Genomic DNA, 14,397 nt, shown 5'->3' with positions numbered 1-14,397 from the left:
GTTTTGATGTCAGCAACCATATGCTAGGCCTAACGTGTAGACGTCTAGTGTTATTTGAAAACGTAGCACTTGTACCAGGTTGGCAACACTGACAAACCAATAACATTAAATGTTGATCAGTTTCATTCTCTATGTTATTGTAAATGTATTTGCACTAGCATAATTCCACTTCATTGTATTATTCCTGCAATATTGAACATTTCCATTTACTTTCCCATAGTGAGCTATTGGAGGGACTCGACACTTGAACACTTTGTATCTCGGAAACGAAGCGACATCGGACCTATGTTTATAGCAACATTTTTACTTATTTGGATGTCTGCAATAACCTTGTCACTTTTGGACATGCATTATTGTTATACCCTGTATATTCGATCTACAAAAAAATAACAGCCCCTAATAAAAATTCTGCCTCTCCGTTTGTCACCCCAAGAAATTAAAGCTGGCATTGCCACTGGTCTCGATGCACATTTTCGACCGAGTGTTCTCACAAGAAATCGAAACTGGGACCGCTCACACCAAAGGCTAAGGTGTTAGCAATTGCACTGGGCGTGGTCACGTGTAGATTTGGTAAATAGAGCACCTGTGCCCTTCTAAACATCAGTCATCAAAGATACCCTTGTTTCCACCGTCACGATGTTTACATGGAAAATAGGATGAGCATTAAGTTTTGTTATAAGTTTGGAAAATCAGCAACAGAGTCTTTCAAGATGATCAGAACTCTTTACTACAAGAATGTTTTATTTCGTAAAGTTAAGTATGTGAATGGTACCCACGATTTTGTGATGGACGCATGCGTACCTACTACGTGGGTGCTCCGGCAGCCACACAAATAATTTTGTGGTTGCGCCACACCCACAAGAATTTTAGTTTTGACCCGGGTTTGAACCCGTTTCTCTTGCGTTTAAATCAGCCGTGTTACTGAGCTAGGTCAGCTCCAACGTATCTTATAGTGCCGGTATATTTTACTTTATCATAGCAGAGGCCTTTATGAGAGTGTTCATAAAAGATTTTAACTAAAAATAAATCAATCAAATATCAAGAGTTTTCTGAAATCATATAGGTTAACACGCCCCGTTATTGATATGCACCCACATAAATTTTGGAAAGTCGACGCCGTTGGATGGGCGTGAAGATATTTGTGATGACCGCAGAATGGAACTTTCTGAACCACTTGTTTAGAGGATAATATTTTGTTTGTGACCCGCCCCAGTTACACTGTTACATGACTGTCCGCATGATGGAGAACGTACTGCACATCAAATGCGAAACGATCCGGAAGATCCAGAAAGACGATCTGAAAGAAACGAAGGTGATTTGCCCTAGGTTTATGCGTAATTTGTCTGGAATAGGACATTCTCGCGATAAACAGTTCTAATTATCTCGTATATCTCCTTTGTTGCTTTCCTTAATTTAATTATAGTAAAACTTATTATTCTCCTTTCGTTTCCATGCAAGAATTCTCGATAATAAGAATCAGGGTGTCTTCGACTCGATGACCAGGGCACGGGTGCTCTAAGATTCAATAGCAACGGGAATCAGAGTGTCTTCGATGACGGGTGATTAGATGGGCACAGCCTTACCAAACATTTACATGTCACCCATAAGAGGAATATCATAGCATAAATCTCACACGATACAAATTTTTCTGCCATTAACAGTTGCCGAGTACAAGCATTTGCCCTGGAACTTTATTATCAAACCTTCAAATTTTAAACCAATTTCCACGGAAAGGAAAACTAAGGACCACAATGGTAAGGAGAAAAACGAAGTGTATGGGTAATTAGTAAATAGGTGAAGAAAAATTAACCATCTTGAACTTCTGGGAAGGAAGGGACACATTTTACGGTTAACTGTCTAAAGTCAACACTACATTAAAATAAGGAAAATTATTAAAAGAAATTACTTACTGACTCTTGGTATTTTATTTGAAAGTTCTGGTGCTAATTTTAAGCATATATTCGCTACTGTAACTTCGTTATTAGAGTAAGAAGGTTCCGATATGCGACATCTTTTACATAAATCACTAAGAATTTTAGTTGGCTTCGAACAATCTCGCCAGGCGTTTATCCCCGATCTATGAAAAGTGAAAAAATGAAATGAAAATAAACAATTCAAACCTCATAACGTATCATGAATTCAAATCTCATAAATTATAATCAACTACAGAAATAAATACATAAATTAAATTTAACCTTTAAAATGTATACTTTTATTACAATTACAAGGAATATTCAAAAGCAATTGAGACTACCTTGTGCATATCAGTGAGTATGACAGATATTACATTGCTCTAAATTTCTTCACATACTCTTCACATTACTTCACGTACCGTTCTTAGCATCCTGGTAGCATGCGAATTTCAAAAGCAAACAATTCTTGTAAAGTATGTCAAACGTTAAACATGCCTGGGAGTTGAATTAAGAAGTGTGTTCCTTAATGAAAATTATCATATTTTTATCCATAGAAAGTGGTATTGCCTTTTGCAATTAAACAGCTATCAAAGAGTGACGAGGACTAATAATCATGGAGCTGACGTTCCCATTGAAGCACACAATCAATCAACCAACAGATATCAATGAACTTGGTCATCTAAACATCCTAGATTATTCCTTTTTGAACAAATTCGAGACATAGTACCTCGCATTTAAATTTAAATGTGTGATTAGAACCTGTGCTACTTAACATATTAAAAATTAATTCCCTGCATACATTGGTAGTGAAGGGTTTTATCTCTATACCTACCACTTTTTTAAAATTTTTTAACCATGATAATTACTTTTCATTGTCCTAAATATAATATACATATCTGCAGAAATGCTATTCCTTAATGGGTGCACCGTATACGTAACCTTTTCTCATTTAGTAATTATTCAGTGGTGCGGGTGAAATCTTCATCTGAAGTGTATCATAGCCAAAGGTCAAATTAAAAAAAAAAAAACTACAATATCCGGTTCTTCAAAATATGTAGCCGTCTGCACCTACATACTTTTGTCATTGCTCAGTCGATGATTGGATTCCGTAACGAAAGAAGTTTGGATTCTGCAATGTCTTCAAGGTGTTTCCTCTTATGAACTATTCGAGATATCGGAAGAGATTATAATCAGTGGTAGAAATACTGCAAGAATACAGTGGATGAGGAAGGGTTTCAAACCGCAACTCATGAAGAAGCTGCACTATCTTTTGCGCGACATCTGACAAGGGAACGTTTCGATTGGGTGAATTCAATTGCTGAAAATGATTGCTAGCACTGGATTTAGCACCAAAAGAAACAGAGAAAAAGAGGGTGTTCAGTGGCAGACCGTATACAGGGTGGGGGATAAATGAGAACAAAGTATGAAAATTGAACGTAGAAAATATCTAGAAATGCCATGTTAATTTTGAAACGAGTAGAGGGATTGAGGTCAAATGTTGAATATAAGTAATCCATGTAGAACTCCACTGAATATGTGTAATGTAAATCATGGGGGCATCTGAAAAGCCGCCATGTTGGAATTAGCGCAAGAAGAATATACGGGAAAGGGGTTATGTGACATACAGCTCTTGACGCACACCGTCTATTAAAATCAATAGTGGCCAATACAGTTTGAGATCTCTGTAACAGTAGGCGTTTCATACTATGGCAAGGTAGCAATACTGTCGTAAAGGTAACGCGTATAAGGAACAACCACAAACGTGAATGAGGCCGCTTTCCAGCCAATAAACATCCCGATCCACCCCATATTCGTTCATATGCTGGTAAAAGTGCAAATATGACCAAGGAAACCTGAAACAGTTCATAACTAAGGTTTTCTGGCTTTCTATAGAGCAGAAAACTGCTGGTCTTCGTTGATTCATAGAGAACCAATAAAGATGAAGAGTTGGTGCAGAAACCAGACAATGTTGAACTTATCCCAGATGGTTGCACGTCACTCATTCAACCATTAGATGTGTTCTTCTTCCGTCCGTTTAAGAATTTCGTAAAATATGTAATAGACACCGTTTTTCTGTCAGGTGACTTCTAAATATGACAACGGTACAACTTGCAATCAGTCACTCACTTCAAGTTTACAGCACCAAGGTTTTAAGCTATGATTAGATTTGTTTTCTACAAAACGGATATTTGCAAACAGCATCTGGCGCATTCATGACACCTGTCGATTACTGCTTCGATTTCAGTACCAGAGACAGCTGTGATGAGTCCGATTGTCTATCTTTATCATTTTTCAAATGTGCCCACTTTTGTCTCAATTTTTGTACCAACCACACAATCGTTCTTAACTTCCATAACAGTGGCAATTAAACAGAGGTATCAAACTGTATTGGCCAATATTGATTTCAATTGACGGTGTGCGTCAAAAGCCATATGTAATATGATCCCTTTCCCGTATATTCTTCTTGTGGTAATTCCAACATAGTAGCTTTTCAGATGTTCCCCGTGATTCACATTACGTCTATTCAGTGAAGCTCAACATGCATTCCTCATATCCAACATTTGACCTCAATTCCTCTACTCGTTTCAGAATTAACATTGCATTTCTAGACATTTCCTACGTTCTATCTTCGCACTTTGCCCTCACTTATCTGACACCCTGTATACGGTCTGCCATTAAACACCTTCTTTTTCTCTGTTTCTGTTTCTTTTCTCTGTTTCTTTTGGGAGCTCCCTCGTGGCTAAGCGGTTAGCGTACGCGCCTTTGGCGTGGGAGACCCGGGTTCGATTCCCGGCGGGAGCTCATGTGGTTCGGATTCCACGTTAATCAGTAGGTCCACGTCTCATATAGCCTCGCTGCTGAAAGGGACGGTAAACTAAAATCAACTCAACAACTCTGTTTCTTTTGGTGCTGAATCCAGTGCTAGCAATCGTTTTCAGCAATTGAATTCACCAAATAGGAATGTTCCCTTGTGATTGAGCATTGTTATGCAATATAAAAACATTGTTGACCATTGCTGGATGTTTGTAGACAAGTTTGCAGTGCACTCCATTGAGTTCAATAGTGTCACAATCTCTATTGATGGTTTCACCTTGTTTGAGAAATATGATGGATCACTCCTACGTTTTACCACCACATTAGCAACATTATTTGTGGGTGAAGAGATGGTTTAGGATATAGTTCTAAACCAACTATTGTCCTGGTTGTTCACAGTTGTAATAGGAATTATTTTTCATCTGAAGCGACAGTTCGATCCAGGAACTTTCTCGGTTATTCCTTATGCTCAAAGAACTGCTCACTTCCAGATGGCGATTCTACTTGGCAGGTGTCAACTCATGTGGCATTCTTGAATCCAATGTTTTCACCTTAGGATTGCACGGAGTTACCGAACAACAGTGGTATGATGTATGGCTAACTCGTCTCGAAAGGCACGAAAACCTTATCCGAAGGTTTGTTTCTGAGAAGCTCATCTGAACATGATGATGGTCCATTCTCAGGGCTCATTTTACAATGATGTGTCACCGGACTGAAATTTGACAAACCTACGGTGTCCACCCTCCCTGGCTCAAATACTCGGTTAATATTTTTGTTTTTTATTGTACGATTGTCTCATTTTTAATTTGTAAAAGAAACGTCACTCGCGATTGTGTGTTTCCCCTGGTACATTTTCATATGACCCTGTTCAACAACGCACTACCTCCAAAATGCCTGGGTACCCCAGCCAATACAAAGTTTGTGACGTCAGACGTATGACTATAGTCCATACCTGCGTTTGACGCTGAGATGAGTTTCCCATCAGATGTTAAAGCTGACATTTCATTCTCACCAGTCTCATATTTGTATCTGCGGTGAGAATGAAATGTCAGCTTTAACATCTGAATCTGCGGTGAATCTGCGATTTGTATAAGGTAGTTTAAGGAATTTAGACACAAAAATTTTGACACCACAGTATCGTTAGATTAGGTGTCCATCGCTTCAATGTGTATTAAACGCTACAATTAAGACAAATTATGAAAACGCACGCCTCAAATTATTTTACTGCTAAATTATTTTACTGCAACTTTCAAACGTTCAAATATTCTCACTAACCGAAATGTTAAATGGTATCAATGCAGCTTTAATTCAACTGAGAAACATTGGAAAAGCTTATAAGATTCGAATGTTGTTGTTGTTAATTTACGGGACGCAATATAAATTATCAAACATTCTGTTGTTGTTTAATTTACTGTGGTATGAAACAAAACCTCGTTAGAAGTGAAGAACGTAAGGCAATTACCAAGGGACATAACTTTTATAGCCGATCGAAACGATCATACCTAATATTGAAAGTTTCTGGCGATGTCAAATGAGTCCGATACGCAATTGACAGGATGAATAAGCACAAGGTAGGTGCCTTGTTTGCTATGTTTCTGTGTCATATGATTTTCAGTGTGGTCCCTCGATATGTTTTCCACACGATCAATTCCGCAAATAAGCATCAGTCTCTTGTCTACAGTCGTGTGATTTTACCATGGTGTCTCTTAACTTGTGGGCATAAGCGTAATAAAAAAATCTATTTTTGAATCACACACTCTTTTATTAATCTAAATTTTTAACTATTCCATCAATTGAGCATCTTAAAGAAGCAGCAGAGTGTATACGGACGGGACATCATTTTAAAACGGTAACCCCTCACACGAAATAGTCAACAGACAGATGATAGAAACTAAGTTCGTCTCATCAAGGTAAACTCTTGATATAGATTTGATTAGTAACAGCTTATTTATACACTCACTAACGAAATACATATCATTATTAATGACCAAACATTTTTGTACTTTATACGTTTTCTACATGTTACATGAGATTAAGTAACACATGTGCCTATGTGCCTATGTTAGTGCCTATGTTAGTATAATGCACCTACAAACACATAATATACGTATATAAGTTTCGTCCTCTGGTAAACAAAAAAAAAACTTGATTCGAACCCTAATCATAATTCATATATGCAGGGTATTTCAAAACAACACCGACAACGTTTGGGAGGTGATTTCTGACATCAAGATAAAACAAAAAGTATAGACCAACCTGGGTACACAAATGCTAACTTTCGAGTTATAGACTGCCGAACACATGGCAAAATGAGTTTTAAAAGTCCTAGTGTGCACCCGCCCCTTGTCAGTCTGAAAGCTCAGATAATGCGCTAATAGAAAGTGTAATTGGGGATGTCAGAACTGACAAGTTGCGCCCAGGATTTTGTAAACATTGAATTTGGTAGAGCGTAAAGTACAGGATCTGACCTGGGTTGGATATAAATAAAATCAAACATATACAAAAGAAACAAATCGTGATGTCAAAGGGGTGAAAGCAGTGAGAAGGGAGTAGCTATTAGGACTGGTTAATCTACTTGCACACACTTGCAAATCTTGGTGTTGCCTTCTTGATGATCCTTCCAGTGGATTGATGTCCGTCCATCCTTCTCTCTGGTCAGCTGGGCGTCCAGGTAGTCGTGTGTTAAGAGTCTCCGAAACCCGGGTAGAAAAACCAACGTTGCGAATACAGTAAATCTAATCAAAGTTGAAATTACTCTTTAACGGATTATTCATTGCAACTGATAACTACAACGTTTGCTAAGGCAAAATGCTTTCTAAGTTAGAGCAAGGTGAAACTTCTTGTAAAGACAAAATCGTGGTTCGTGCTCCTACATGTTGACTCGTCTTTCTTGCGATCCGGACTATCTCTTCCCAAAAGTGTCTGAATGGTTTTGTTCCATGTCCCCTCCGGGTTAATATCCTGGGTCGTTGACTATTTCTTCAGTCTTGATGAAAAGTGCGTGCTCATAGATTAACCAAGGGTGGGGTGATGATAGGAATGCTGACGGGGAAACAATCTGTCGGTTTTATTGATTGAGAAATTGCATGTATAAGAAAGAAATGACAGACAGCAAGAAAACTTCCTAGTAGGAAAAGCAAATGAACTTAGAAAAAAATCGAAAAGTTATTGAACATTAAATGAACGATTATGCTTTTCATTATATTGAATTTTAAAATAAAATGTCCCATATTTCGAAACAAAATGTTTCGTTATGTGTCCAAATACACATACCCATAGTCGGGTAAAGACTTCACTTAGAAACTAGGATGTCCCCTATCCAAATATCAACGTTTTAGAATCCTGTGGTATTTCCACAACAATTTTTATAGTTAGTTGATGAGAATTTCATATTATATGTCCGTAGCCAAACTCTCTCTATGAAAATTGTTGCGTGATTGCAATAGATTTCTAAAACATGGATTTTTGATAAAGCACATATTAGTTCCTAAGTAAAGTCTTGACCCGACTACGGTAGATCCCACAGTTTTGGAACTATGGACTTTTAAATTTCATTTTTTCATATTTTTGGCAGCGTATAACTTTGAAAAGAAGCATTTGTGCACCCAGGTTGGTTTCTACCTATTGTTTTATCTTGGTGTCAGGAATCACGTCCCAAACGTTGTCGGTATTGTTTTGAAAAACCTTGTATATTACAACTTCTCGAAGTGTAAACTATACTTTAAAAAGCCCCAATTTACAGGAATTTAATGAAGAGTTAAGGGAAGGAAAAAAGAAAAATCCACTTCTGCTGTTCTTAGATAAGAGAGATGTATCAAGTATTTTCTATTCTGTCAATTAATGGAAAATCTTGTCAAATTAAGATCTTCAACATATAATTTTCAGGAATGATAGGTCCTGTTCCCTACTGTACTATAGTTTTGTTTCGTGTTACTATTATGTTGCACTCTTTATTCTTCGTAATTATGTATTCCAAGTGAAAGCTGAAAGTAACTCAAAGAATATAATCTTACTTCAAACAAATGGACCTAGAACGGAAAAAAAATTTTCTTCCTATTTATTTATTTTACGCTGAAAAGCAAGTCATCATCATTCTTACAATCTTCAAAGCTAAGAATTATAAATTACTCTAAAATATTATACCTAGGTACATTCTCTCTCTTTTAACTAACATTAATACTTCCTTAAACATCTATGAACAGATAGTGTACTATACAGCTACATTCCGCCTTTTTCTGAAATGTCTTTCAATAGTAGAATATACTGTATAATACCATATGATAGGTATTTATCACTTTCTTTAACACGGAATTTAGGTCTAATATATTGCCTGCCTTTTATACTTTTGGATATCCACAAAGAAACCAGTAATTACATATACAAGTTAAATCATTTAGCTATTTGAAAATTGAATTTTAGTTTTTCTCCTTGTTTCAATAAAATGAATAAAATGTTTTATCTTACTTACTTCTCATATTTGCTGGGCAACCCACATGTTGCTCGATGGCCAGTAAAGAAACGATCTTCGACGTCGATTTTAGTTTCACCAATTAAGTCATCTGCCGATATTACATCTCGATCCCATACTTGAATCACTACCATATGATCTCTTGGCAAGGAGATAACAGTTTCAAAGTATCTACGGATAGCACAACAAGGAAATGTTATAGTTGTATTAGAAAGCGTTTCTCAATATGAAAGTTAATGATAGTCTAGCAACATTCTCTACCTTGTTATATTCTGAAAAATGATAACCTAGGTTAATAATGATCGACTTCTATTTAGCCAGAGTGTGATGTTTTAGTATTAAATAATTGAGTTTAAGAATTTACTGAGTTTATCTTCTTTACTTTGATTATTCTCTTTATTCTCCTTTGAAAATTTTACACATCTCCCAAGATATAGTTTTGTTGGGGTTCATTATAATAATACCTACAGTACATATGGGTGGTGCTTTTTAGTTTATACCGAACTGATTGTAAACGCTTGGTACTAAACATCATTTAAGATTTGTTATCACATATGCATTATGAAGCATAATATATACAAGATAATAATATGAAAGAAGAGTATTACAAGGTCCGTAAAAAGAGGTTGCTGCTACTTGTTGCCCATTATTCATTATGCCATGCTCTATGAAGTCGCAATATAAATCTTGTATTTTTTCTTACGAATATCCATATTGGTGTTTGTAAATGTTGCAACATTAAGATATACATGGATGAACAGAGCAGAGCCACTTGAATGTTAAGCACCTAAGTCGAAATTGAAATTTAGGAAGAGAGAAATTTGATCTTCAACCCCTCATGAACAATTCTTATTTCTGTTATTTTGGCAACTAAAACAATAATTAGGTTGTTTATAGTTTTCTAATTTACAGTTTTCAAAAATCTTTTTAAAAGGGTGCTCATGTATATAAGTGAATGAAGGCATTAGTCCGTTTTTTTTATTGCTTGAACTTAGGTCAATTGGCATCCAAGCGGTCCAAATGTTCATGATTGCAGAACTGTACAACACTTCCAAACTTGATATATCAATCTTCTTATGCTGCAATCAAAGCTTTTTATTTCCTGGCAAAGAATTATACAGACATTGGAAATATGCCTGGGGAATCATCTGTCATGCTATCCGTATGTGAGTTCACAAGAAATCGACAGTCAGTTGGAGGGCCATGAAGAACAAGGTATCAACTAATCACGTTACAAACATGTTCGGTCTGTACATGTCAGGTGACCATGCAGGTCAGGAAAGTAGCAGTAACGTCGTTCCTTGAAGCTTTAAACATTCCAGTACACATGCTACTGACAGGTTGACCTCAATCGTTGTAGTCGAGAACTGTGATGCAGCTAGAGGTCTCCCAAGCTATCACACCTGCCGTTCGGAAGTTATGACGTTTGACAATGTACGACTTGTATACAGCTATCATGTAGGACAGATTGAAGCGGGACCAACCCGAAAATATCTGTTGCTACTCAGGACGCGACTGAGGGTCCTCACTCGCCCATGAGGCGTTTGTAGTTTTTGGTCCATAGATCCACAGAAAGGCATGAGTGTCGTCAGTCCAGGGTTCAGTAGCAGTCATCAAACTGTCGCCTCAGATTAATCTACATGTTATGATGGTCCACCGTTGGCCTAACGCTGGAAATTCATGCTGATAAAACATGTGTTAGCTGGCGGAGCGGTGTTCATATTGTGCGGTTTTCTTCTGTTTATTGCTTCCGACGACATAGTGGTGGAGAACAAGTTTCTCAGTGCTATAAGCCATTTTTCCACAGGTAGACCAGACGGCTCTGTTTGAACACCTTCAACGTCGACGAGGATTTTCGAAGAGCAATGGTTTAAGTCGACCACGTCACCTGAGTCGTTTTCGAGGAATTCTTCAAGAAAATCTCACCCCACTAGTAAAAGGTTCCCTCAGGAACTGTCGATTATGAATGATTGGTGCAATACTATAGGGTTAATAATGAAATATTTCGTTATGAGATATAAAGAGAATTATCACAGAAGTTTTCATAAGAATAACAATTTCTGACTATCCCACTTCAGATAATACATTTATTTTTGGGAGTAGCAATAATAATAATATTAACATCTCTTAAAAGATCTTACAAAAATCTTAAGTATAAAATTTAGTTTTAATGCATTGAGCGTATCTCTCGGTTTACACACACGGACAAATGGACATTTAAAACAACGTTTTTCGGTATGTAAGGAACATAAAATCTACAAAATTTGTAGAAATCTCAAATTCATTTCTTCTTCGCTGTCACAAGATTTCTTCACTTTTAACGTCACTTGAAAAGTATATACATAGAAAATAGATTTAGCAGTTTCCAAAAACACCGTCCGAAAAGAAAATGCTACGGTATACTACCCTTTCTGAATTATTTCGAGAGAAATGAATTGTCAATTTGTAGGTTATGAATGGAATAGTTTTGAAACAAAGAAAATTTTCAATTCATTTTGAAGAAAAGCATCCGAATATCAGGTCGTCTAAAACGTATTGAGGCTTTTACGCACGAGAGCATTACTATCCCAAATCGCAGGTTGTATCAGTTTCTGCGGGACAGATCTTTTCACAGCTGAAAGTTGAAGCTAGTAAATGTGAAAAAATACAGACGTAAGGTAATATACCGAGAAGGTGAGTGAACTTTCCGCAAAAATGTGCTACATTTTATATTTTATTTGGATAAAAGGGCAGATACTGCACAAGCTCGTGAAGAAATTTGGAGTGTATAATAGTAAGATATGTTATCAAAAGCAACAGTCAAAAGATGATTCAGTCGCTTCGTTCTGGAAATTTCCATGTTCAAGATGCTTCTCTCAGTCGGCAACCAATCACAGCAAAATTGAATGATAATTTGGCAAAAGTCAAAAGTCGACCATGACCGGCATGTAAGCATACATGACATCAATAATGACTAACATCCATCACCTAATAGTGTTAAACCATTTGGAGAAAGGTGAATATAAAATAAGGCTCAACGTTTGCGAGCGACTCGAAAACACTTGTTAGAGGATCAAATTTCTATCTACGATTCTCTACTAAAACGTAACGAACTTGATCCATTTCTGAAGCAGGTCATCACGAATGATAACCTACGTAACAATAGACACAAAAGATCGTGTTCAAAGCAAGGAAAAGCTCCACAGCCTGTGGCGAAGCTACATTGACGACCAGGAAGGCTATGTTGGTGTTTCGTGAGATTGAAAGGTAGCTACTGTACATACTGCACAACACGAGCTTCTGCTGCCGGCCAGAAGGATAGAGGTGTATTTCTATTTTTGTCAATTAACACGAGTTTATCTAGTGATTCAAAAAAAAATAGAACTGGTCAACAGAAAGGACGTTCCATACTATGGTTACAACGCTAGATCGCATACATCTTTAACGACACTGAAAAATTTACAGAACTTGGCTGGGAATTTTCAATACGTCAGACGTATAGCTCGAACTTGGTTATTATTTGTCTCGGTCTCACCAGGACTCCTTGAATAGTGTTAGTTTCAAAAGAAGCCTGTGAAAATCACATGTCACAATTTTTTTGACCAGAAACCATAGAAGTTCTAAAGCGACTGGATTATGGTGTTGTCGAAAAATGGTCATTGAATAAAATGGTGTATATTTGGTTACACAAATTTATTTTCGAATAACAATAATAATATTTTCAGTTTTGGCCGTCAAAGGCTCAATACTTTTGAGACAACCTGATGTTACACCTCACCACTAAACTACAATTATGTGAAATAAGTTATTTCTTGGTAAGTTGGTATTGAAATATTTATGAAAGGTGAACAAAATCCCGAGCTGTTTTCTAGTAAATAATCTTAAAATAACTTACCTGATCAGTAAACCATCTCATCAGAGTTTTTTGTGAAGAATAAATGGTTATAAGTAAAATGTTTATTTATGACATATATTTAGAAATAATTAAACTCGCTTTGTTGATATCGAAATTTCCGAAGACTCTTCAGCTATTTAGTAGAGTTTCACCCACTCCTGACACTCCTGATTTTCCCTTATCCTGTTGGCACTATTTCATATGGCCTTGGTGCTGACAAGAGGCTGTTAAACGTCAAACAAACAATCAAAATTATAGTGACTAAATGATAGTAAACAAAATTTGAAAATAATACTGTATTTACTTGAAAACACGTACTTTCCAAATACAGGATCTAATTGGTTGGTGATGTAATCCTCCCTCGATCCAAGAGTAGTGTTGCCTACTTTCACCAGAACGTAAGGATCTGCTTTTCCATCCGGATCTTCGGGTTTTAATTTTATACCTTTGATAATATAGACACGTAGTAAGGCCATTGTCACATCGTTCGAAGGATAATCTTGGAAAAATCCTTGGTCAAGATCCAGTCCTCTTGGAGTTACAAACTTTTTCCCTTCCTCCAGAGGATAACGATAAAGACTAAAAAAGCCCTAGTAAAAGTAAAAATAAGAACTACCATAGTAATCTTTCGATGATCGGAAAAAGTGAGAATAACTCTTCTGTGAAATATACAAAAAAAATTACATATTGTAAGAGAAAAAAGCAAAATATCAAATCAATGTTCCATCCAGTGTTTCTTCAAGTCATACACAGTGTAGTTCATAATTTCCCGGACTGATTTTTATTACCGCATTCCTACTAAGGGACAGCTACTGAATTACGTAGTACTAGGCCTTTTTAACAAGACTGAACATTGGCGTCACTGTAGTTGCAGTAGTTTAGAAGACAAGATTGTGATTCACACCGTGTTGTTAGTCTGTGTCAAATTGTGAAGCGGATGAGAAGGACGAAAAATACGCAGCGATTAAATTCTGTTGCAACAGACACGCTAACATTGATTCAGAATGCTTATGGTGATGCAAAATTAATCCAAACAACCGTTTTTGAGTGGTGCAAACGGTTTTGAGAGAGTTGAGAGTCAATGAAGGGCGACGAGCGCAATGGTGCTTCTAGCTCAATAACAAATCGTGATCTTGCTCTATCCTCCTTACTCCCCAGACTTGTCTCCGCCCAATTATTTTCTATTCTTCAAGGTGAAGTTGCAATTCAAACGTCAAAAATTCAATACCATCAAGAAGATTCAAAAAGCAATGATCGGCCAACTGAACAGAATTCCCATAGGAGAGTTCTCCAAGAAGATGAAAAAGGTAGAAATACGTGTTCAGCAG

General features: G+C 36.8%; 1 protein-coding gene across 1 annotated transcript in view; it reads right to left on the bottom strand.

The window, feature by feature from the left end:
- Positions 1–14,397, bottom strand: part of LOC145663723 (fer-1-like protein 6) — a 140,507-nt gene that overhangs the window by 41,239 nt on the left and 84,871 nt on the right. The window contains exons 8-10 of the mRNA XM_081729806.1: positions 13,388–13,659; positions 9,196–9,366; positions 1,911–2,077 (exon numbers count right to left, since the gene is read on the bottom strand). Of these exons, the coding sequence (XP_081585932.1) occupies positions 1,911–2,077; positions 9,196–9,366; positions 13,388–13,659 (610 nt within the window). The remainder of the gene's footprint in view (positions 1–1,910; positions 2,078–9,195; positions 9,367–13,387; positions 13,660–14,397) is intronic.

This window comes from Thermobia domestica, chromosome 11 (genome assembly GCF_964235325.1).
Source record: "Thermobia domestica chromosome 11, izTheDome1.hap1.1, whole genome shotgun sequence".
In the NCBI taxonomy this organism is placed as follows: domain Eukaryota; kingdom Metazoa; phylum Arthropoda; class Insecta; order Zygentoma; family Lepismatidae; genus Thermobia; species Thermobia domestica.
The sequence above is the reverse complement of the archived record's forward strand: the minus strand, read 5'-3'. Positions and strand labels throughout refer to the sequence as shown.